This window comes from Ammodytes marinus (genome assembly GCF_949987685.1).
Source record: "Ammodytes marinus genome assembly, chromosome: 5".
In the NCBI taxonomy this organism is placed as follows: Eukaryota; Metazoa; Chordata; class Actinopteri; order Uranoscopiformes; family Ammodytidae; genus Ammodytes; species Ammodytes marinus.
In genome coordinates, this window is record NC_137234.1 from 12,137,988 (window position 1) to 12,160,681 (window position 22,694).

General features: G+C 40.0%; 1 protein-coding gene across 7 annotated transcripts in view; it reads right to left on the minus strand.

Annotated features, from left to right (window-relative positions):
- The window catches only part of plekha5 (pleckstrin homology domain containing, family A member 5), a gene marked incomplete at its 5' end in the record, with an annotated part of 79,913 nt that overhangs the window by 24,501 nt on the left and 32,718 nt on the right, over window positions 1-22,694 (minus strand). For all 7 annotated transcript variants that reach the window (XR_013844876.1, XM_080027553.1, XM_080027554.1 and 4 more), the window contains 5 exons: window positions 891-991; window positions 3,003-3,075; window positions 5,769-5,873; window positions 6,008-6,128; window positions 13,032-13,115. Coding sequence is in view for 6 of the 7 variants with exons in the window: in XM_080027553.1 (XP_079883679.1) it covers window positions 891-991; window positions 3,003-3,075; window positions 5,769-5,873; window positions 6,008-6,128; window positions 13,032-13,115 (484 nt within the window). The remainder of the gene's footprint in view (window positions 1-890; window positions 992-3,002; window positions 3,076-5,768; window positions 5,874-6,007; window positions 6,129-13,031; window positions 13,116-22,694) is intronic.

A 22,694-nucleotide genomic window follows, 5' to 3' on the forward strand; every position in this document is an offset into this window, starting at 1 on the left:
GAGGACTTACCATGCATTGCATTGTGGTAGACACATTGTTCTGGAGTTGCTCTGTTCGCTTGCAGTGAACAAACCAATTTATTGTTCAATCCAGAAACAGAAACAGAAAAACAGAATGTTTAGTGAACAACCTCAAAATCCTGTTTACCAACAAAAGAAGCGCTGCCATTAGTCCAATTACCTGTAACTACTTCTTGAGAAAAAGGAACTTTTAATGACATGGCCATTTTGGCCACAAAATTAGAATGAAAACTATGCAGTCAAAAAGTCTCCCCATTCCTGAGCGAATCACTAAACTGAGGAGGTTGCGCCCTGCTCTCGTGTTTCTCTCCTTAGCTCAACTCTCTCTTTCAGCCTGAGTCTATGTTGGAAAAGGAGTGGGCTGTGTGGTTGGAGAAACCTTGAGCAGACTCCTGGGCGTCTGTGTTTGGCTGTATTTGGCAGGTCAACTGTTGTCTCTTAGGGTTTATGAAGGACCCACAGTCAAATACTGTACACACCACTGAGATGCCATAAAATATGTCTGTTGCCCTGGAACTTTGACTTTCTGAGTCAACTAAGGGAAGGCTAACGCTGTGACAACACTGGGGGTAAACAGCACAGGCATGACGCTGTTCAGGAGCACTTTATTAGCTTCCTTAGCATAAGTAGTGTGCAGTTCCAAGTTTTAAGAAATTACTTTCATAGCTTCACTGTCAATCTATTGAAAATAACTTCTAACAGAATGACAGTGATGAGATCAATAGCTTCATACTCTAGCTTCAGCTCTTAGCTTCTTTTATTAGAGCTTTAAATAAAACGGATGCTTTACTTTTCTTTGATATAAAAGGTCTTCAACCATAAAATGTTGAGTCCAACAAAGTTTGACCGGAAAGAAAACATGCACTGACCTTAAAGGCATATTTTCTGTTAATGTGATCATCCACAGAGAGCATGGATATGCGAAAGCTTGGTAAGAGGATGCTGCCAAGTATCCCCTCCTCTTTTTCATCTGCAGAGAGAAACCAAGATAACACAATGCTGTTGGGGACATTTCGATCATTCAACTTCAAGTTCACTGTCAATACTACAATAAACTCCTGGGGGGAACCCTCATTTGTGAACATAAGAAATAGGACAGAGACAAAGCAATTGAATTGAGAGATAAAAACTAAAACACAAGTGTGTTTGTCAGATGAGCAGAGTCCAATCAGTGGATTGATTCAATGTCCTATGCCGCTATGCTGCTCTAATCCTCATTAAGTTAGTAGACAGGGCTCTACGTTGACAATGGAGCACTCTCAACGGGGGGGATTAGATTGAGTCCTGAGTTTTAAGTAGAGAATGGTTAACCTCCTTATTTGATACAAGCAATCTGCACCACATCCCCGAAACATTGCAGGAAAACAAAAAACTAAAAATCAGGTAAGTACAGTGACTGCTGCAGTTCCATGTATGCACTTAATTCTCCCTACTTGCCACTTGTTATGTGTGTTGACTGGGTTATGTAAAGGTCTATGTCGCTGAACACATAGAAACTGGGTTAAATAAGACTCATTGTGACCAGTGAGTGAGTAATATTTGGGTAAATACATAATAGTTGAACTCTGGTCAGCTTTTGGTAGAGGCAAAACTATTTGGGCTTTGTTAGAACCCTAGCTCTACTACTGAATTCTGAAAGATTGATCTATTCATCTATTTGCCAGCATCAGCTTCACCTGCCACTGGCCCACTTTAATGTATTCATCAAGTCTCTGTGGCACACACACACACACACACACACACACACACACACACACACACACACACACACACACACACACACACACACACACACACACACACACACACACACACACACACACACACACACACACACACACACACACACACACACACACACACACACACACAGGATTCAGCAGAACAGTCTCTCAATATGAGTGAACATTGTTGGAGATCCTGAGTGCACAACAATAGTCCGATCACTACAGCAGATAGAAAGGGGCAGCCCGGTTCATGACCCTTTTTTGCCCACTCTCTCTGCTGATGGATGGAATACTCAACATGTCTGTCTGAATAAAGCCTTTGGGTGTGTGGCTGTCTGTGGCTTTTGTCAGTCAGTGGGCGGAATGAAGGCGACAGGACTGGCAGAGAACGGAAATAACACAGACTAGATGTCATTCTGATCAGCAGAAATGATGACTGTAGCCACATCAAGTAAGCAAGGGGCATTGAAATACGTAGACTTGTGCCAGGAAAGAGTTACATTATCTCTGTAGCCCACGGCAAACAGTAGACATACTCTAAAGTTACACTGCATTAGTATTCATTACATTCTTTTCAATAGGAAAGCTTTCAAATGTTGTCTGGACAGCTGTGTCAATATTTGATATGAACATAAGCACTGCATGACAGACGCTGAAACACCCAGTTAATAGCAGCTCAGCCACTAGCATCTGATAACGGAAGATCACCTCTGACACTTTGTTGTCCTACTGCCCAATCAAATGACAAAGCCTGTACATACCAAACATATATAAAAGGATGATCATAGAGATGTTATAACAGCGGTCACTCTGGTGTGGAATTAGAAGAATTTCTTTAAATAGTAGCAAGATAAATGTTGTTTACTGCAACTGAATTATGCTAGTATGAAACCATTGTATTAAAACATCTCTGGACTTGACGTTTACTCTAAAATCAAATTTCCTGCCATGCCGTCTCTTTCAACATTATCACATCAGCATGGCATCCACGGCTTGTTTAAAAGCCCTGGCTTTGCCTGGGGGAAATAAAGTATCTCTCAGATGGCAAATCAGACGACAGGAGAGCCATTTCAATTACTATGTCTCCTCAGTTGGTGACATGCTGCTTACCACAGGGGTCTACATCCAGATATAGCAACAGTCGCCAGAAGCGTGGTTTGTGGCTATGAAGGTCACAACAGTCTTTTGAACTTGTAATGGAAAACCACTATTGTAGTGAAACCTGTTGGTCACTGAGTGAACAGGAGGACTCACCTCTGTAGTAGAAGAGGCACAGGTCAGACAGCACAAACCATCTCTTTTTCCACAGCTTCATCCCTGTACTGTCCTGAAAAGACACCAGAGCAAAACGGCACAGTTATTTCTCTTTAACGAGTGGCAATGGTTTGAGAAAATACTCCCTTCTCTGTGATGCTTAGTCAAAAAAAAATTCCATGTGATTGACAATTGCTTGATTGATGCTTTGATGAGTTTATACTCCACTTTTTACTGCTGATTTACAGCCACTTAAATTGCACATATTCTTTTGTTGAATGGAGCAAGAGAAATGTATTTGGTTAAGAGAAAACATTTGATTTCTGGAATGGAATAAACAACACAATACAGAGAAGGCTCCAATGTGTATATCATTTTGAGAAAATAACCAGCTTTGCTTTTAACAGAAGTATGTTGTTCAACCCAAAAAGCACCTCCTTTGCTGAGGTTGTCCTTTTGTATTGAAATGCTGTGATCAAAAGGTTTTTTTCAGACGGCTACTAGAAAAGGATGAAGAGTGAAGAAGATGGTATTAACTTTCCCGTTTGCTTTATTGGAAAACTTGAGTCCTCAATGGTGGATTCCACCCGGAGACAAAAGTAGTTGGGAGGGACCTCGACAACTCTGTCATTATGGTTAAACAGCATGTGTGCTGCAGTTTGCTTTAAATGGAAATTCACTTCTATAAACCAGCATGTTTTACAGATTAGTATCAAAAAGTCACAATACCAGATGCTGCTCAATATGTTTATACTGGAGGCACATCTGAAATGTTACAAAGAAATTCAAACTTCCATTGTTCGTTACTGTATCACTTTCTCTGAATTCAATCAAAATCTTAACAATACGTTTTACAACCTGTTCATGAATAAACTTGATCAAAAGTTTTGCAGAACTTTTTCTGTTTGAGCGGGAGGAGAAAAACGAGGCTTTCACCATTACATCAATCACTGTGGCATTTTCTTCTCACAATGGATCAAGTGAAGGGCTGCAGCTTTTCCTCAGCCAAGGACCTCAATAGCTTCCAGCTTTCAATGAGGCAGGAGAAATAAGAGTGCAAATCCAGCTTTTATTCAGGGTAGCAGATTTGTGAGTCTTTTGCTTGATCTACGGCACCCTGATTGAGGTCCTCAAAGAAATAGCAGCTGGCAGCGGTACCGAAGGGAAGCCATCCTGTGCTCACAAAGCTGCACTGGGAGGCTGCAATCAAAACTAAATGAGTCTTCCACTTAAGAGGCATGAGAGAGTCCTGTCTGCCCAAGAGCCCCCTCAAGCACCCCCTTTTTACCCTGGCGTAAGAAACCAGAGCTGTGTTGAGAGACTGGTATTTAAACACTTTGCCCCAAAGGATGAATGGCTAGGCAGAAACACAGTGGACAAAGAAATGCTCAGATCCTGTAAGACATCAGAAATCTTCCTTTGTGCTCATCTTAAGACTGTTGCCGCAAATCTTTTGGCTAAAGGAAAACCTTAGTCTTGGTCTATTGTGTTAAAAGGAGACAGTGGTATACAAATAACTTTAAAATCTATATAAAAGTAAAATTCTAAACGATGAATCTATTACATATAATTATAAATTACTAAGCAAATTTACAAACAAACATACCTTAAACTTATAAATATGCGTATAACATAAATATCTTACCAATAATACAAAAAGAACAGACTGAAGGACAGGAACGACTTTTATGTTAGTTTTGCATCTGAATAACATTTTTCCTTTTGCTGCACTACAAACAGGTTGCTGTATTTTTGTTACTTTAGGTATCTCTTTGGTTTTTCTATGTTGTGTTTTAGCTATTGTAGAAACGCAAATATAGACAGGAAGTGAGGATTACAATGCCATGTATGCACTCTGTACTCTGGCACAGCGGCAAATACGGCTCAATGCAGATGTCAGCAAACTAACATGCTCGGTATAACAATTTTAACATGCTGATGTTTTGCATGTATGTTAACCAATATCACCATCTTAGTTGTATGCTTCAGCAAGCTCATGTCACGCAATCATCATGAAACATTAAAGAGGACCTATTATACTACTTTTCTGGTCTTAATTTCTTGTTTTACACTGCTATAGAGCAACCTGACACGAATCACATCACAAAAAACTATGTAGATTTTCGGGAAGCTCTTTCTCTTATTTTGGCGATCCAGCACGTCCTGTCAACACTTGAGTGTGTGTGCTTCGGCAATCTCCGCTCCCTCCGCCTGTGCATCGGCCATCTCCGCTACCCTCCCCCCCCCCCCCCCCCTCCTGCAAACCCCACTCCGTTGTGATTGGTTACCTTCCTTCCGGAACACTTTCAGTGGCGGGAAGCGCGAGCATGGACCTATAAGGGCGCGAGGCAGACGCGAGGCAGACGCGAACAGGGAAGTGACAGCATTACCATACATGGAAACATCCGCGTGGTGACTTCACAAAGTTTTATGCGACGTCACAAATTATGAAAGGGTAGACCGCTTTGAAGACGTGACTTCTCGACTGGCTAGAATAGTGTTTAGTGCTCGGCACAGACACCCCAGACGGTCAGCAGGGAATACGTCGAAATGCATGTAAGTCATTATTTGATAATTTAGTATGGTTAAGCATGACTATGAATCATCATAACAACGTTTATAGGTCATAAAAGTCAAAAAGCATCATAGGTCCTCTTTAAAGGAAACAGCTGAGGCTGATGGTCATGTTATTTACTTCTACTTCTCAATACATTACATGATTTCTGAGACTAAATGTTTTATTTGAAGTCATGTCATTTCACTCACCTGTTTATAAAGCCAGTTTTTCTTGATAACTGGAGCACTGGGATTCCTCCTGATGGAGTTGGATCTCTTTCCAAAGTTATGAATTTTCTTGGAAGGTCTTGAGGGCTAAAAACACAGTTTAAAATGAATAGCATTAGGCTCAATCCACAAAAAAAAGAAAAGACCGTTCTCCCAGCTTAATTGTTTTGCTTACTTAACAGAAATGCATGGCAATCCTGCTTTCATGTGTGTGTACTCACCCTTCCTGCTGGGTTACTAGGGTTGGCGGCATAGTCCGACCCGCCTGTGTAGTTGGAGACCTCACTCATGGTGTTTAGAGGCCGTTCCTTCTTCTCATTCGCCGGCACTCTGGAGACAGATCTGGACAAAAGACACAAAGCACGACGTGAGCATGAAGGAAAATAATCAGTCAGAAATAAAGCCTGGCGATTTGAGGCCGATGACCTCGATTAAATAAGGAAGGTAAGGATGCAAGCAAACTTTATTGTCTGTTCCCCCGTCATTCCTCTGAAGTTCAAACTTTCAGTTATAATGACATCTCAACATGGGCCTATGAATCGGGCCAATTACTGTCTGTCACTGCAGATACATTCCCAGTTCTCTAACAACTTAACATGGTGTGCAAAGTCAGTCGGGCCCATGGAGATGTCCTACATTCTTAAGGAAGGGAACAATGTTGTGGACTAGAGGGAAAAAGGCAGGGGAACCAGAGTAGAGCAGGAAGACTGCAGCAGTGGTGAAACAAATGTAATCTCTACTGGTTTCTGATCAGCGACATGGGACATAATCTGCCATTTCTGCACTGCATCTCCCCCTTCTCATCTGCCTATTTGATCAATTACCTCACATTCATAGATTCAGCATACATGAGATTAGATTCAGCATAAATGAGGCACTCATTTGACAATCAATAATTAATTTTCATTTAATTTAACTTTTATTTATCCTCGAGAGACCAATTGAGGGGTGACCCTCATTTTCAATGACGTCGAGTTAATAATAATAATAAACGCATTCATTAATTTATCATTCTACATGTAACGTTCCATTCATCTTTACCAGCTAGATCAATATTTCAATTTCTCCATCTCTTCAACACAAAGACAATCCAAGGAAGGATATTCAAAGGGTAGATTTAAAAAGGTTAAACAATTCAGACTCCATGCTGTTAGATTCAAGGTGCACAGACACGAAAAGGGATCACAAGGGATAACATCAGCGTGGCTCACAACAGCAGGCAACACACACAGGGTGTCATTTTTTTCGTGAAATTAAACAATGAAAATGAGAAGAAATGTTACATGGTAGCAGCAATATCGTACTTTTATGAACTTGGAACCTTATTTTTGCAAGGTCAAAAAGATGATTATGTATTTGAAGAGATTTGTCTAATCACTAGAGTTTGCTGGCTGACTGACTATAGAAGGGGCTTCTGTTTAGGGGGGACACATTTTTGGAGACAACATCAAGAAAGTCGTTAGGTAGACAAGCGGGTGACTTGTGCTCTCTCGAGTTGAAAAGCACAACATTTCAGCTCACTGCTCTGAAGTACTGTAGATGATTGTGCAGACAGAGAGTGATGAGTAACCACTGAGATTTGCTTCCTTCTTCGTCTAATGAGCTGGCTCCATTATTCAGCGCTTCCAGTGACAGGCCTTATCCTTAGTAATCAATGGTGTGTCGACTTGTCATGAATACGAAAAAGGTTGGGATGGGTGGATATGAGTGGATTGACTAAGGTGTAAGAGAGATATTGGCCTATTTGATCCTCTGTGTGGCTTACTGATCATTTCCAGGCTCTAAACTGCAGCGTGTTTGTATGTGTTGGGGCTTTGTTGATAATTAGTTGGAGACTGATAATCAATCTGTATGCAGTGATATTGACCAGTAGTAGTGAGTGTGCCAAAGTGGCTGTGTAAGTGTAAAGACTGGCCTGTGACGGCAGGCACAAAGTGAACAGTAGGAGAAATGATGTTGCATTACAGCTCTCATGCACAACTTTAAATATCTTGTGCAGTATAATTGATATTTTATTTGGGTTTCAAACTTAAATGTTAAATCAACAATGTTTTGTTTTTTTACTACAATCACATAAAAAAACACAATTACATGCAATACCATGAAAGTAACTTATATAATAACTATATAATTGTACTTTTGTCTATGATAAATGAAGATGTTAGTCAATGTAATGGGGGGCAGTCCTGGTGTAGTGGTTAGAGTATCCCCCCCATGAGGCTCTGTCCTCGCAGCAGACCCGGTTCTAATCCGACCCGTGGTCAGTTCCCTGCATGTTATTCCCCTCTCTGCCCCACTTTATCTATTTCTCTCTACACTATACATGAATCATAGAAAATGCCAAAAAAAAATTAAAAAGAAAAAAAATCATATTTAATGATTGATTTGTTATTATTTCTCAACATGAATCATGCAAGGAAGAAAAAATAATGTTAGCAGGACAAAAGATAAATCGGAGAAAGCATCCCACTAAAAATGTTCTATTGTACCAACATTTCCAATTTTAAATTGCACTTAGGTCTTTTTTCTGACTCATTGATTTGGCAGTAGTTTCAACTTGCTTCAATAAGAACATGTATTGAAAAAGAAATACTGTGCTCATACAAAGTAGTTGTAAATACTTTCTATAAATCCTTGATGATGGGAATTATTCAGAGGAAAAGGATTTGATCCAAAGCATTCCCTGTCTAGGCCTCTCCAGTATTTATTTCTCAACAACTAACAGTAAATATACCATACACACACGCAATGGGGACCACCAAATGCTTCACATCTATATTTTGAGATAGAACGTCACTCTTAGTGGCTTCCAAATGTCACCGTTCATATCCACAGCTTGTTGTTTTAAGTGTCTGTCTGCTTCAAATGACTATTTTCTTGTGTAAGTTGGTGTGTAAGTTGGTGCCTGCCTCCTGACAGCACCAACCCACAGGGGATACTACTGTGATGTACAGACACAATAATAGTTGTGGCAAAATAACAGAGCTAAACAACAACCATCTTTGTCTTTGTAAAGGCTCCATGTCAACAGCAAACTCAATGAATCTCCAAAAGGAGCCTTAAAGGACAACAAGATGGTTAACCTCCTGAATAAATACAAACAGAAAAAATTATTAAGGTTAAAACCTTATTCAGTTTCATAATGAAATCTACATTCCGTTTTAACGGTGTCATATTGTGTATTATAACCTTAAGTAACACTAATTCCGACCTAAAAAAAGATTAACAGTCAAATGAATGAATTTACTATCCAGCTCAACATATGCCAAACTTACTTGAATGCCGCTAAAACACCTGTGGTAGAGATCAATCAAATAATGTATACGACGTGTTGAACAAAAACACATTTTAAAAGAAATGTCTTATTGAGTTGCGTACATAAACAAGCAGTGTTGGTCTCATGTTTTCTTGCGTTATCTTCCACAAGACAAAACCTCTTTAACCAATTCCACATATTAGCCCATATGTATTACAGTGCTGCATCCCTGCCTGTTCAGGCATTGATTTTGTGTGTGTCTCTATGTGAGTGTGGGTCTGTGGTGCAAAAAGAGTGAGGGGGGATTACACTGCCACTGAAGCCTGGCGCTCTAAGCACACAGGGGGGGAAACGCTGAACTGATCGGCTGAGGGTGCATTTTAAAATGACCACACAGCGTTTCTAAAGAATCAAGAGTGCTTTCAAACACGTTTGTTTTGGTGCTGCTGGAGAACCTGGCCTTTATCATTTTAAATAACAAAAGACAAGGCAATCACGGACAGATTGAGGTATCGGTAACAGTGTATACATTTTGTATAAGGTCCCCTCAATATATATAGCAGTAAATCACAATTATAATTTTTGCTCTAGATTGCATTTCCAAATCAGGCAGCATGGAACACCACAGCTAATGATAAAGCTTGGGAAGATTAGCATACTCGATAAATATAGTTGTTCAGTAAATTACTGTGTATCATTGTGCACAGTTTAGTTGTTTTTTTGCCCATTATTTTTATTAAAAAAAATTGATAGAACCCTACAACCAGACAGAAGAGCAATGCCAATGAAATAATCTAATCAGCTGGGGAAAGACATGTCCGAAGGCTCTACTTTCAATATCAAGCCAGTACAACTCAAAGCTCACCTTCAGCTGAAGAAAGGTGAGAAATTATCTCTCTGATGTTAGTTGTACATAAGACACAATAAATGGTTCATACAGTAAAATGCACCTTACAGGACTTTGGCTTGCAAATGCATAACAGGTCATCAGGCAAACCACCATTCAAAACACACCCACAGTTTGTTGTTAGTGTGTAACAACAAGGACTGTTAACAGACAGACATGTCCAAGGGTTTACATAAAATACAAATGTGGAACACGCACAGTCATCCATATACACCTAGTATAGTGTATTACCTGCTAAAGGATGGTTGACACAATTTTCCAAATTTCACACTACAAAACAGAGAAAAGATACATTGGTTGAGAATGAAAGTTCAAATGGCTTGACAAATGATGTTTTTTAAGACTAGCTGGATATATGGGCAGTATATTTTTTGTTATCTACAGAATCTATTAATTTGGCCATTTCCAAGAGAGTCTGAAAAACGTTGAATCAGACAAATGAATCTTTACATCCCGATTATAATATATTTTCTTGAGTGTGTATGTTTCTAGAGTTTACGTGTTTGCATTACAAAAACCCAGAAAACCCAGTATCTTGGTTTTTAGAAAAAAATCTTTTTTTTCTGTAAAACATTTAACTAAAACTGTTTTACTTCAAGCAAGGATTTATTTGATTTTGAACGAAAAAGATAACAACAGGGAATTCTCAGACAAGGCTGTCCTGAGCCATATCAAGCAAAACTCAAAAGTTAACAAGGAAACAAAAACTGCATGGTAAAACGGTAAACATGTTACAGCATTTCATGTTGTATTTTGCTAGACCTGAATTTCCCAGAACACCACGTGGTCAGTTCAACTTTTGGTAAACATGCTTTACATGTGAGTTATACAAACATTCCACTGTCAGCCTGCACATGGGCATGTGGACCACTGGAAATAGGCACAGACATGTACAGTATTGATGGCAGAATGCTGAGACTGACATTCACTAAGGTGGGAGTAGCCCTTCTCAAAGACAGCACTGAGCCATGACTTGAGCTGTAACGAACATCCTAGCATAGCATAGTCTGAGTGAAGAGATTGATGTATTTGTATACCAAATGAACAATGCTAAAGCAGATTAGTAGAGGCTGATGTATAAGTAATAGCTTACATTGATCCCTCAATAACAACACAGAGGTGTCTGCTCGGTATGTTCCTGCCACGCATTTATCCAACTGTGGCATTGTGTACTTACTCCACAGACTGTGACAAGGGCAACCCAGGCATCACTTATTCATCTGTTCTGGTTGTGCTCAAGGTTTGGCTTATCTACATCAGCACGGTCCAGCTGCAGTATATTGGCCCATTTTAGCGGGTTGACGCTTTACTGGAAGATGACTCAACCTCTCAACATTATGAAATTCATCATGGAAGTGTAAAGAAGTTTCACACAATGTGGGAGACCTAAGCTGGGATACACATGCAGTCTTTGATTAGAAAAGGCTCTTTTGTTTTTTTGAATATGTTATTCAAAAACTCCTACTGTATTCCATTCAGCTTTTCTGTTTATATTGTACCTGTCTTTACATGATATACTAGACTGGTTCTACAAATGATAAGGCCAAATTCTTACTAGATTTCGTGTTTCGGATTTACTTAAAGTGCAGAGCAGATTAGTCAGTGATTTTGGGCATGGCCTCTTTATCCCTGTGGCAGCTTAAATCCGTCTTTGCCTCGTATTACTGGTCCAGCGTTAAGATTTCCCCCCTTATTACTTTTGCTTGAAAGGAGCCAACTGTTGGATGAAACGCACTTTTAAACTTAAGAAATAAAGTCAAGCAGTAGGTTAACCATCTTGATGTGGCCTCTCCGATGTTGACCTCTAATACATCTGATAGAGATTCATTTTGCAGATTGTATCACAGCAATACAACACTAATTGCTAAATGAGATATCATCTTGCAGCGGCACGTTGCTCCTCTGGGCGTGAAAAACAGCAGAGATGTGAGAGTAACACACTGAGGGGAGGAATGTGTCAAGAGAGTGCAGTGTGACAGTTCTGGCACAACACACTTCTTCACAACGCTTTTACCATTATTCCATCCCTGCGTGATGCAGCTCACAAGAATTCAGTGAGAAAAAAAGGCAATATATCACAGTCTAGTCTAACCAGGATTTTAATTTCTAAGCCACAAATTGAAAAAATATGAAACTGAGGGAATTTGGCAGCACATATTTCAATAAGCAATGCATTGCTCAATAAAGTAATTGACACCAGTTGTGATGACTTAACGTCATGGGGAATCTGCTATGACAGGGCTTTCTACGGGAAGTGAGAAACCGAGTGGATCTGATATGTTGCGCAACATTAAGCTAAATGGCTACTAGGTTGGGAGGTGAAAGTTGAGGCAAAACAGTCTAGTACATGTATTTAGTGGATTGGATTCTGCCCTCTTTTTTCTGTGTTGGAATGGACTGGACACCCTGCATGTCTCTGAAGTAATTGACTTTGTCTACACCTTGCTATAAATGGCCCATGGGGGTAGGGTAAAAGGTGGGAAAAAGTGAAAATGGGATTTAGTCTGACTGATTCATAGAGTAATTTTCCTTGAAGTGGAAGTTCAAGATGACTTGATCCAGTCATGTGGGCAGGCATGTGATAACTGTGGTGCTGAAAGCAGTGTGGATGATCACATGGACGTAAAATTGTTTGGCGACAACCTTTAAACTTCTGACGACTGACATAAGGCAATGAACTCTTGTCCAAGTCATAACGAGGCAGGGAGACATTGGGTATCATTGCATTCCTACTCACTGATGTTTACATGATACAATGGCTTTTTCATGGTCAGCCCTTAACCTCAAGATTGTTAACCCCGTTTGGCATTCGTTGAAAACAGCCACCCAATTATGCAATAAATAAAACCTCTTTAATATTATGACTATCTAATAAGTATATTAAAAGTGTCAATTTTATCCTGTAGATAAGTTCCTATTTTCTAAGGATTTTTTTTTTGAGATGGATAATTGAGGAAAAACTGCATAGAGGAGAATTTGAAAAGAAAGGGCAGGACTTGGAATAGACTGTGTTGCAACAGCATACTGTATTGCTCAAACATGCAACCCAGTGGCATTCTGAAAGCAAAAACAAGAGACTTACTGTTCGTTGACGACAAAGATGCAGTTGTCTTGTGAGGGTAAGCTTGAGACAGGATGCTTGCAGGTCACCTTCCGCTCATTGTGACTATTGACAACAGAGAGGAGAGAAGGAGGGGGGGGGGGATTGATCAATTTCAGAAAACCGGGCATGCCAGTAGAACATAAACCATCCATAACACTTGGTCTATCTTTTAAATGGTTAATAGGGATGCACCGAAATGAAAATTCTTGGCCGAAACCGAATAAAATTAAACAGTTGGCCGAAAGGCCGAAACCGAATACCGAAAGAGGCTTTTGCAGTTTTGTTTATTATTTAGTAAATTATTTCAACATTGCATACATGAACTCCCAAATGTTTTCCTCAAACATAGCCTACAACTAAAAAGCAATCCTAAATAAATAATTAAACAGTAAAACCTTCAAATCTAAGAGTAAAATTAATATTTTACTAGGAATTAATTTGTGAACCTCTCATTGATTTGTACCTTGACTTATATGAGGATGAATCTACAAAAAGATTGACTTATTGCCTTTTTTCATTTTTTGCAGTGCAGGTTGAGTTGCTCTAAAAAAACTGCATCACAGCTCCCACCGCAATGTTCAGACTTCAGAATTTGCTTCAAAGCCCAGGGGCCTCATTTATAAAGCTTTGCGTGGGATTCACGTGGAAGCTGGCGTACGGAAGAAATGTAGGATGTACGTGCGAACAAAAATATTCGGATTTATAAAACAGTGCGCACTCACGTCCTACGCCTGTTTCCCTTTATAAATCACAATCTACTCTAAATGTGGCGCAGCCTTTGCGGGCTTCACGTACCGCCCATATTTACCCATACATAGTCATCGACACGCCCGAATTAATATCATTTACTGAGTGCATGAAGGCGGTAGTGGCAATCGCCGACTGAAAGGGAAATGGAAAAATAAACTCCACACGGTGTGGATCACTGCGGTCACCCCGAGGTACCCGTTGGAGAAGTGGCGAACAGGGAAAATATAGTTTGGTGGCAGTGTGAGCGTAAAGGCGATAGAGTGCAGCCTGTGGCGATCTCTGTGAACGCTGTGGCCGAAATAAAAAGAAGTGATCTGACATAAAAGTGGACGCAAACAAGTGCATATCCTCACACAACAGTGTTTGTGCCACAAGCGGGGGGCACTGAGACCCCCCATGAGATACAGATTCGGAGAATTCATCCCGGGGCAGTGACGGGCGGCGGAGGGTTAATAATAAACTTCACAGTCCCTTTCAAAACACAATTGCGACGTGCTTAAACACAAAGAAAAACACATAGATAAAACGGACTAAAAGCCGTGAAAAAAATCACAGTAGCCTATGTGATGTACAGTAGGCTTATCATTAGTGTATGAAAAGGTGCACTCCTGTCTGCCTGACTGAGGCATCGAGAACAGCGTCAGTGTAAAAGTAATAGGCTGTATTCCACCTCAATATTATCAGAATTAATTCCACAACATGCAGATAGGTTATTCTTTAATAACTGCAGAGCTTATTCGAACGTTGCTATTTTGTTTTTATTTGCACTCATATGTCTCCGTTTGTAGGCTATTTAAGATCCTAATTCGTTTTGTTTTTGTTGGTATCACTCCATGGAAAAATCCGTGGAGGCATTTGTTCATTAGTTGTAAGAATGGCTTCATCCGTTTTGCAAAGGAACTCCCAATATATGATAGACCTACATGGCTTATAATAGGCCTATCTGGATACATTTTACACAAACACATTCGTTCTCGCACTTCATACATGTGCCGACGGAGTCGCCGTTTCTCCTTTCTCCACTTTCTGTGCGTACGCATGGGTCAGAGTTTGCGTGGAGGACCGCACATCTCCCGTCAAGTTTGGTTTTTATAAATCCCAATATTTGCTTAGAAATTGGCGTGCGCCCTCTTCTGGGCGTACGCAACGTTTATAAATGAGGCCCCAGATCATAACAATGAGAGGCTTTTAAACGATGTCCATTCTTAGGAGGTGATTGTAACCTTTTCGTCTGTAGACTGAAACTAACGGGGGGAGGCGGCTTGCTGGACATATATTTAGTCGCGCTGTCAGTTTGCCGACTTGGCTCTGTGTATTCAGGCTCGAGAAATGCAATCAGACCGTAGGAGCCTTTTCCCCCCAACAGCGCTAACGGACAGGACATCTCCAGTTATCATTTTAGATGTCAAACTAAAGTTTTTTTTGCGCGGCGGCCCTCACCGGCGAGGTGTCACTGTGAGTGACACCGTTACCAACTGTCACACTGTCACAGAGTTTCACCGGGTGAATCGCTGCTTCGCTCGCGCAAGGCTTTTGTGTTTCTATGGTGATTAAACATCAGTCTTGGACGAGCGTTTTAACTTTATGCTGCATTAAGCATTGCACTGTCTGCGCCGTGTTGCATCCAGTTTGAAAAAATTCTCCCACTCTGGACTCTGACATTTTCATGCACACTCCAAACTGCTCCTGCTGCTCGCTCACAAAGAGACGTGGACTCGCATACACGGTTACGTCTCTCTTTACTGCCATTTGCTGGTTTACAAGCGCGCAGCTCTTTTAAAAACATATTTCCTTAGTGTCATTTAGTTTGCCAATTTTCGGTAATGTTGTTCGGCTTTTTAACTGTTTCGGGCCGAAACCGAAAATGACTTATTTTGCCATTTTCGGCCGAACTTTTTCGGTGGCCGAATATTCGATGCATCCCTAATGGTTAACGTTGGAGTCAGCGATTCTGGATAATGCAAAATCAGTAAATATTTCACAATCTGTTACCTGCCCATACTGTGTGTGCGATGAAGAAAAAAATTCCAGTGTTTACACAAAGCATAGGCTCTGTAAACGGGTATGTACAGAAAGGGTATGTTAACAACGGGGCCCACTTTAAATGAGAACATACCCGTTCACCAAGCCTAAAGGCTGTGTAATAACACCAGATAAGTTTTCAGCGCACACAGTACGGACGGGTAGCGCATTGTGAGGAGATATTCACTTTTTTTGACAAAAAGGGATTTTGACAAGTATTCTCCAGGATCTCAGAATACATATTTAATGGATATGGTTCTTATTGAAGAATAACTCCTGCTGTAAAAGGTTCAGAGAAGTCTTCACCTGCAAAACACATGAGAGCAGCTAAGATAGAGTATGTATTGGCTGGGTAGAAAAGAGAATACCGCTTGGAGGCACGAAAGATTCACAATATGGAAATAATATTAGCAAACTGTGCAAAGGGAGAACTAGTCCAAACTGTAGAACTGTGAAAAAGTGGTTCAACATTTTGCATTTGGGCCACAGAAAGATAAAGAAGGATGTTACACAGGGCAAAGCAAAGTCTACAGGCTCCAGTAGGCTGGTTTGCCATCTAATGACATACAAAAGATGCCACCCACCCATCATGATGGCAAATTACAGCAGCCCACATTAACTTCCACACAGTCTTTCAAACAAAGTAGAGCCTGGTCAGTGTTGCTTGCGATATGCATGGCCTGGGGGCAGATGGCTCAGTAAACTTTCCAATAAGAATTACAGGCTTCACTGTTCCCCACTGTTAGAAGTAAACCCTACATCACTAAACTGACGAATGAATTCAAGATCCAGTTCTTATGCCTCCCAATATCATACTATTAAGAGATGTAGAATCGATTATGCTGAGTAAGGGAAGTTCAGTAGCTGTAGAAAGTATCTCGACAATATATGAATCAAACATATTGACGGCAGCAGAGATTAAACAAGGCATTAGACAATATGTGTAAATAGAAGAGCTGCAGTGTCAACAACAGTCTTCAAAGCTACTAGTGGCTTAATGTAGTGGACAGTTATTCTATATTTCAAACTCAGCCAGGCAGTACTATAAACAGAAAAGAGTCAAGCTACAGCCCAAAAATAACATTTTTTAATCACAGGGTACTCATTTACTGAAAAGAGCAAATGCCGAGCATGAAATAGTGGGGTTTAGTTTCAGTTTAGCCTGGAGAGAGTCAGTCCCCACAGCTCTGCTCTATAATTACTGGAGGCACTGTTGGCAGCAGATGGATTCTGTGCGGTCTTGGGGCAGACCAATGGCACCATTTTTCTTTGGTATCCCTTCACACATGCCCATACTGTTCTGCACGTAGGCTGGCTACACATTTAAGGGAAGAAATTAAGTATGGATTTAAGAGTGTTAAAAGAATGATGTTGTGCGGAACTATATGGATGGGCTTTAATATTCACTTCACAACTATTCAATACTTGAGAGGCCTTTAGCTTTGATATACTTGATTCCTTTGCGAATAGTAACTTTAAAGCATGCACTGCAAGTTTTTCTTTCATGTGGTGCTTAAGCCACGGCTGAAAGGGAAATACATTTAAATAAATTGGCATTGCATTTTCATTATATGAAAGCAAAGTTTTTGACATATATTTTTTTTTTTTATTATCTAATTAAAGAAAATAACTCCACCACTTAGATCAGTTATATTACTATAATGGTATCCATAAAGCACTGTCAACAATAACCCCATAAGCATACACTGTCTTCACTGCAATCATTTGGAGTGATGTATTACCATGTTCCCTGGGGTAGATTGGACTGCAATTTGCACATATCACGATGTATACTTTTAGTATTGCTGAAGTATCATTACATTGGCATTGACAAACAGTGAATTTTTCAATGTATTAACAATAGATCAGGCCATTTTGTGTGATATGGAAGGAATTTACTTTCTAATATTGTCATAAACACTTGGGAATCAACACCAACTCTGCAGTTTTCATCTGGTGTCAGCCCATTGTTTTGGTTTGGCAGTCCATGTGGTTAAATCCCAATAGCTCTATATGATGGTACAGGAAGTATGTGCTCCCTCCACACAACTCAATTGTATGCTACAAACATCCAAAGAAACTTCTACTGTAGCTAGCCAAAGGAAAACATTTTTTTTTAGTAGGCAGACCAGACAAAAGGCTACAAGGAGGCAACCCCAGTTAGAAACAACTGTTCATCGTGATAATTCATCAACTGAAATGAAGATCCAGTCTTATCTGTTCATAAGCGACAAGAACTTGAAATTAAAACAATCTTTATCAGCTAAATGAAAACGTTTTCAAAGCTTTACATGCAAAAAAAATTCACCTTGAGAATGAAGTTGACCATGGTACTAAGGGTTACACACCTATAAAATTAGAAAGGCCCCCGCACAAAGTTTTTGCAGATGTGCGTACTAACACATCTGCAGATTAAGTTTCTAAGAGGGGGTGTGTGACATCAAAAGGTCTCTGTACCTATTAAGGAAGGAGGCCATTTGAGAAGGTCCTAAACATTCCCAACATGATCTATGTATGTGGTATGGGAGGACAGTGCGTTCTTAAGACTCAGTGGAAAACACGGGCACTGTGAAGTAACATGATGGCTGTGGTTGTGTGGAAGCCAAAATAGGCAGGATGAGTAACAAGCTTTTTCCTGTTTAGCAGAAAAATTATCTACTTTTGGACAACCTACAAAAGAAGACCATGACAATAAGTTGCCGTCTACTTTTGAGCGACTCTTCAGGCTATTTCTGCTTTCCTATTCACAATTATACATTAGTGACATTTACCATTCCACTGTGATATCCATGACAACGCAGAGAGAAAAAGAGAAAGAACATCCCACAGTGCTATGGTGTATATTAGTCAAAATCAATGCCAGTGCCTCCACTTGGTGTCAATAGCTGATTGCAAACATGATCGGCGGACCATATTGCAATTATTGACAGAATATGGAAGTCTGTCGCCTTGTCTCAAACAACATTATTGCCCTCTGAAAAAGAACTGGATGACGATGCGATGAAAAGGTGATGACAGCAGTGATCGTTATATAAATCAAGGGATGCTGCAGAGCTACCACCTTAAAAATGAAATCTAATTTTGAAATAATGTGTTTCTCAAAATACATCTGACCAACTAATTTTAGCTCACAACCGGATTTAAAAATGGTCACACATGCTGCAGAGGATGTGGTCTGTGGTCAATACAGTCAAGATCAGGCTAGGATAAAATCGAGGGGCTGTACAGTCAGGAGAGCATATGGTAACATTTTAGCTTCAATAGAGGGCAAAAACATTGTATGCTCTTCTTTCCAGCTTAGGAGTTCTTGTTGTTTTCCAGAGGGAGGTGTTGGTTTATTGGGTGTGTATGGGTGAACGGCACCAAGAGGTTCCTTGCCTCTTGACCTCTGATTTATAGAAGTGGGGAACTAGGAGTGGCTGTTACAGCCACTGCCCTGTTTTGAGGAGGGTTGGACAGTTTTCCGGGTTCAGGACTGTCTTGTCCACACTAATTAGCAGTGAGCTGCAGTAATGAAGGGCTTATGGTCTGCGGGTCAATGCTCCTTAAGGCTTAGCTTTTATTCTTCTGGGTGGGTCTACCCGACTCCCCTTCTACTACAGTTTAACCACAAACAAGTCAAAAAAATCTTTACATTAGAGGGAGAGTCTGAAAGACCTTCATGGGTTTTGACAGCTTACTGTTGGATTTTAACACCAGTTTTGGATTTGAACCAAAACAAACCTGGAATTCAGATCCACGCTTGATACGTTTTTAAAGAGGTGAGGTGGGGGCAAACTTGTGCTTGAGCATTCCACCTTGTTCCTGTCATCTGTGAAGCCGAAAACAGCCATACGATTCAGCAATTTTCACTGAATAAATATTCGATTCCATGTTTGTTCAAAACCAGAAAAAGAACAACATTGTTTGAATCTTTTGAGGGTTCTAAAAGCATTTAAAAAAATCCAAACCACTGGATGCTATATGAAAGCAGAATTGAATAAAAATAGATAGGAAAAATGATTTTAACACATACATTTGTCAACCCATTATATGAGCAACAGACATCCTCACAGTCTTTCGTTGCTTTCTGCAGGCCAAATACAGAATGGAAGAAAAAAATAAAACTCTACTTGTGGTCAGTTGTTTTGTCAGAGTTTTTAGTGTTGCCTGACTGAAAATACTAAAAAGGGGATTTCCTTGCTCCCTTGCTGTGTAAAAAAAACTGCGGCTGCTGCTGTGCCTAATTTAGATATGGAAGAATTTATGAAAACAAGCTTTACAACTTCAACACTCTTACTAAGGCTAAGACAAATGGAAAATAAACTTTGATGAATGTGTTCAACCTGTATTGAAATGGGAAATGAGAGTGGGAGCATACATTTCATTGATTTATGACACAAGATTTGTTATCCTTTCTCCAACATTTGATTAATTTCTGTTGTATCAAAATAAAGAAAACAATCACAGGCATATGCAGCAGGTTTTGCATGGATCCAACGATCTATAGCCAGTTTACCTCACAACACTTGTGCGGCTACAAGATCCAAGCTCTGTTCTTTTGCTGCTTATTAAGCTTTGCTTTAGGGAACATTAAGCTGAGACAGCCATGCCTCCCTGCTTTTCCTCACAACTTCTATAAATACATACTGCCTTACCACAGCAAAAAACTGTCCTAATGAATTTTAATCGGATGCTTTTACTAAGTGGGCATCCTAACGTACAGCTAAGGTCAGAGCAATCAAGCAATCCAGCCTCCTTTCCCAAGGTAATGCAATTTACTCCAAACATTTATCACATCCCTCACAGAAAACACAAATTAAAACATTTTAGCACCAGACCCAGTAAGGATCACAGCCTTATTTCAGCAGCGACATCAATACATCGTATTTCTAACAGTCTGCAAAGTAAAGTGCAAATTTCAGCACTAGCTTCTTTATCCCATATCCATGTTAAACATCTGAGCTCAGAATTTACACATGAACCTACTTAGTGACATTTAAAACCAACTGATACCACAGTGGAAGATCACACACATTCTTAGATATAATCTAAATGCCACAGTAAACCTACAGGCTAAGGCTAAGTCTACAACAGTTCAGCAGGGAAACATATTGGTCCCTTAAAGACCTACTTCACCGGTTGGAATATGAAGGTGTATTGAATTTGGAGATCCTATTTAGTATAAATGTGCAAAAAATTTAAATCAGATCATCCTAGCCTGAGAAAAGGCAGAAAGAGTGTTTTATGGTCTCACTGTCTAACCCTACATTTTCCTTCTTGTGACATCACAGTAAGGGTTAGGATTAACCGGACAGCTGGGCCAAGGGAAGATTTAGGGAAGACTGAGGGATGAAAAACCTCATTCATTATATTATAATAGTGATTTTATAATGATATAACGCCGGTTCTGTATGGGTGAAGTATTCCTTTAAACAAATCCAACTGCAAATCACCAAAAAGCCTTTAAGTGATAATTAATTCTCCTGTTAATGCGCAGAAATCTAATCCTATTACAAGGGAAGGAACTTGGACACGACATTAGACAAGACCGGCGAGTAGTGATTAGAGCTTTCACATTATCAGGTGAGCACTCTTAACTAGCATTTTTTTTTAAAGGGTTTGGCTGCAGTAGAACTCCTCAATACCACATGGACATTGACTGGGGGTATGAATAGTCCATTCTCACAAAAGCTGAGCTGAATACGCAGAATAGGCAGTTTGTGAGTGGGCATGTGGAGGGCAGCAGGAGAAAAAAGAGAAAAGACAAAACAGGGGGCTTAGCAGTCCCCAAGAGGCCACATGCAATGCAGTACAGCAGCCTAAAGCAATGATGTGCTAGCTAGCACAAAACTACACAACCTGGAGAACTGTAATATTCTTAACAGATTTTGGTTCATATTTTATTTATATTTTTTAAATGTGGAAAAAACCTGAACCGCACAACACTCCTAGCAGAGAACACAGCCAGTGGCTTCGGATCTGTGCCTGTCAAGCTTTGACTTTCACCTTAGACCTTTTTACTTAACAGCAGAACACAGCTGTTCATTTAGGCTACAAATCAGATTTTTCTTTCACAAACAATTCAATTAGCTGCCCCCTCAAAGCAGCTGCGACTGTGCAAAGTGTGTCAAGGAGACACTATGGAACGGACAATTTAAGAACATTTCAGACAGAGCCATGGAAACAAGTTGCCTCTTTATGTTAAACCGAGCTTCCCTTTCTGTTACAACTGTTCTTTACCACTAGACAAAATGATTAGTTCCTTAAAAGTCTATTTTAGGAGACAAAAACTCCACACCACCACACATTTAAAATTTTCACTTTCAGTGTCTGTAAAATGTCACTTGTTAATAACCATTCAATGTTCAATTTCAGGCTTCATTACAGACGACAGCATTTGTGGCAGATATCATGATAATGTTTGTGTTTCTATTTGCTGATACTGAGACAGAAATCACATCCGTTTCCATAACGTGTAGCTATGAAGGTCCATTGAAGGACAAGGAGCAGAAGTGCAGCAGCGCCCAAAATAGTACTCCGACTCTTCTAATCAAGGTCATCTCCTTAAAGAAAAAGATGGATCAAAGGCTTTGAAGCTACAGGCAATTCAATTATGATTAGACTATTGACAAGTCTTTTTTCAAGCATAAGTGAATGGGTTTAAATCTGTACCGTCAGCTTTGTTACATTACCAATATAGACTAAAGTAGTAGTAAGGTGGGAAGTAACACACTGCTTTCGTGTGTTAATTCCCCTTTCTTTGCCACGCACTGGAGTGAGCATGCAAATTAACTGGAAGGCATTCGAATTCAAGCTAAACTCATAACGATTCCCTACGATATGCACATACTGATGAGCTAGTGATGAACACACATTGTTGATGCCATC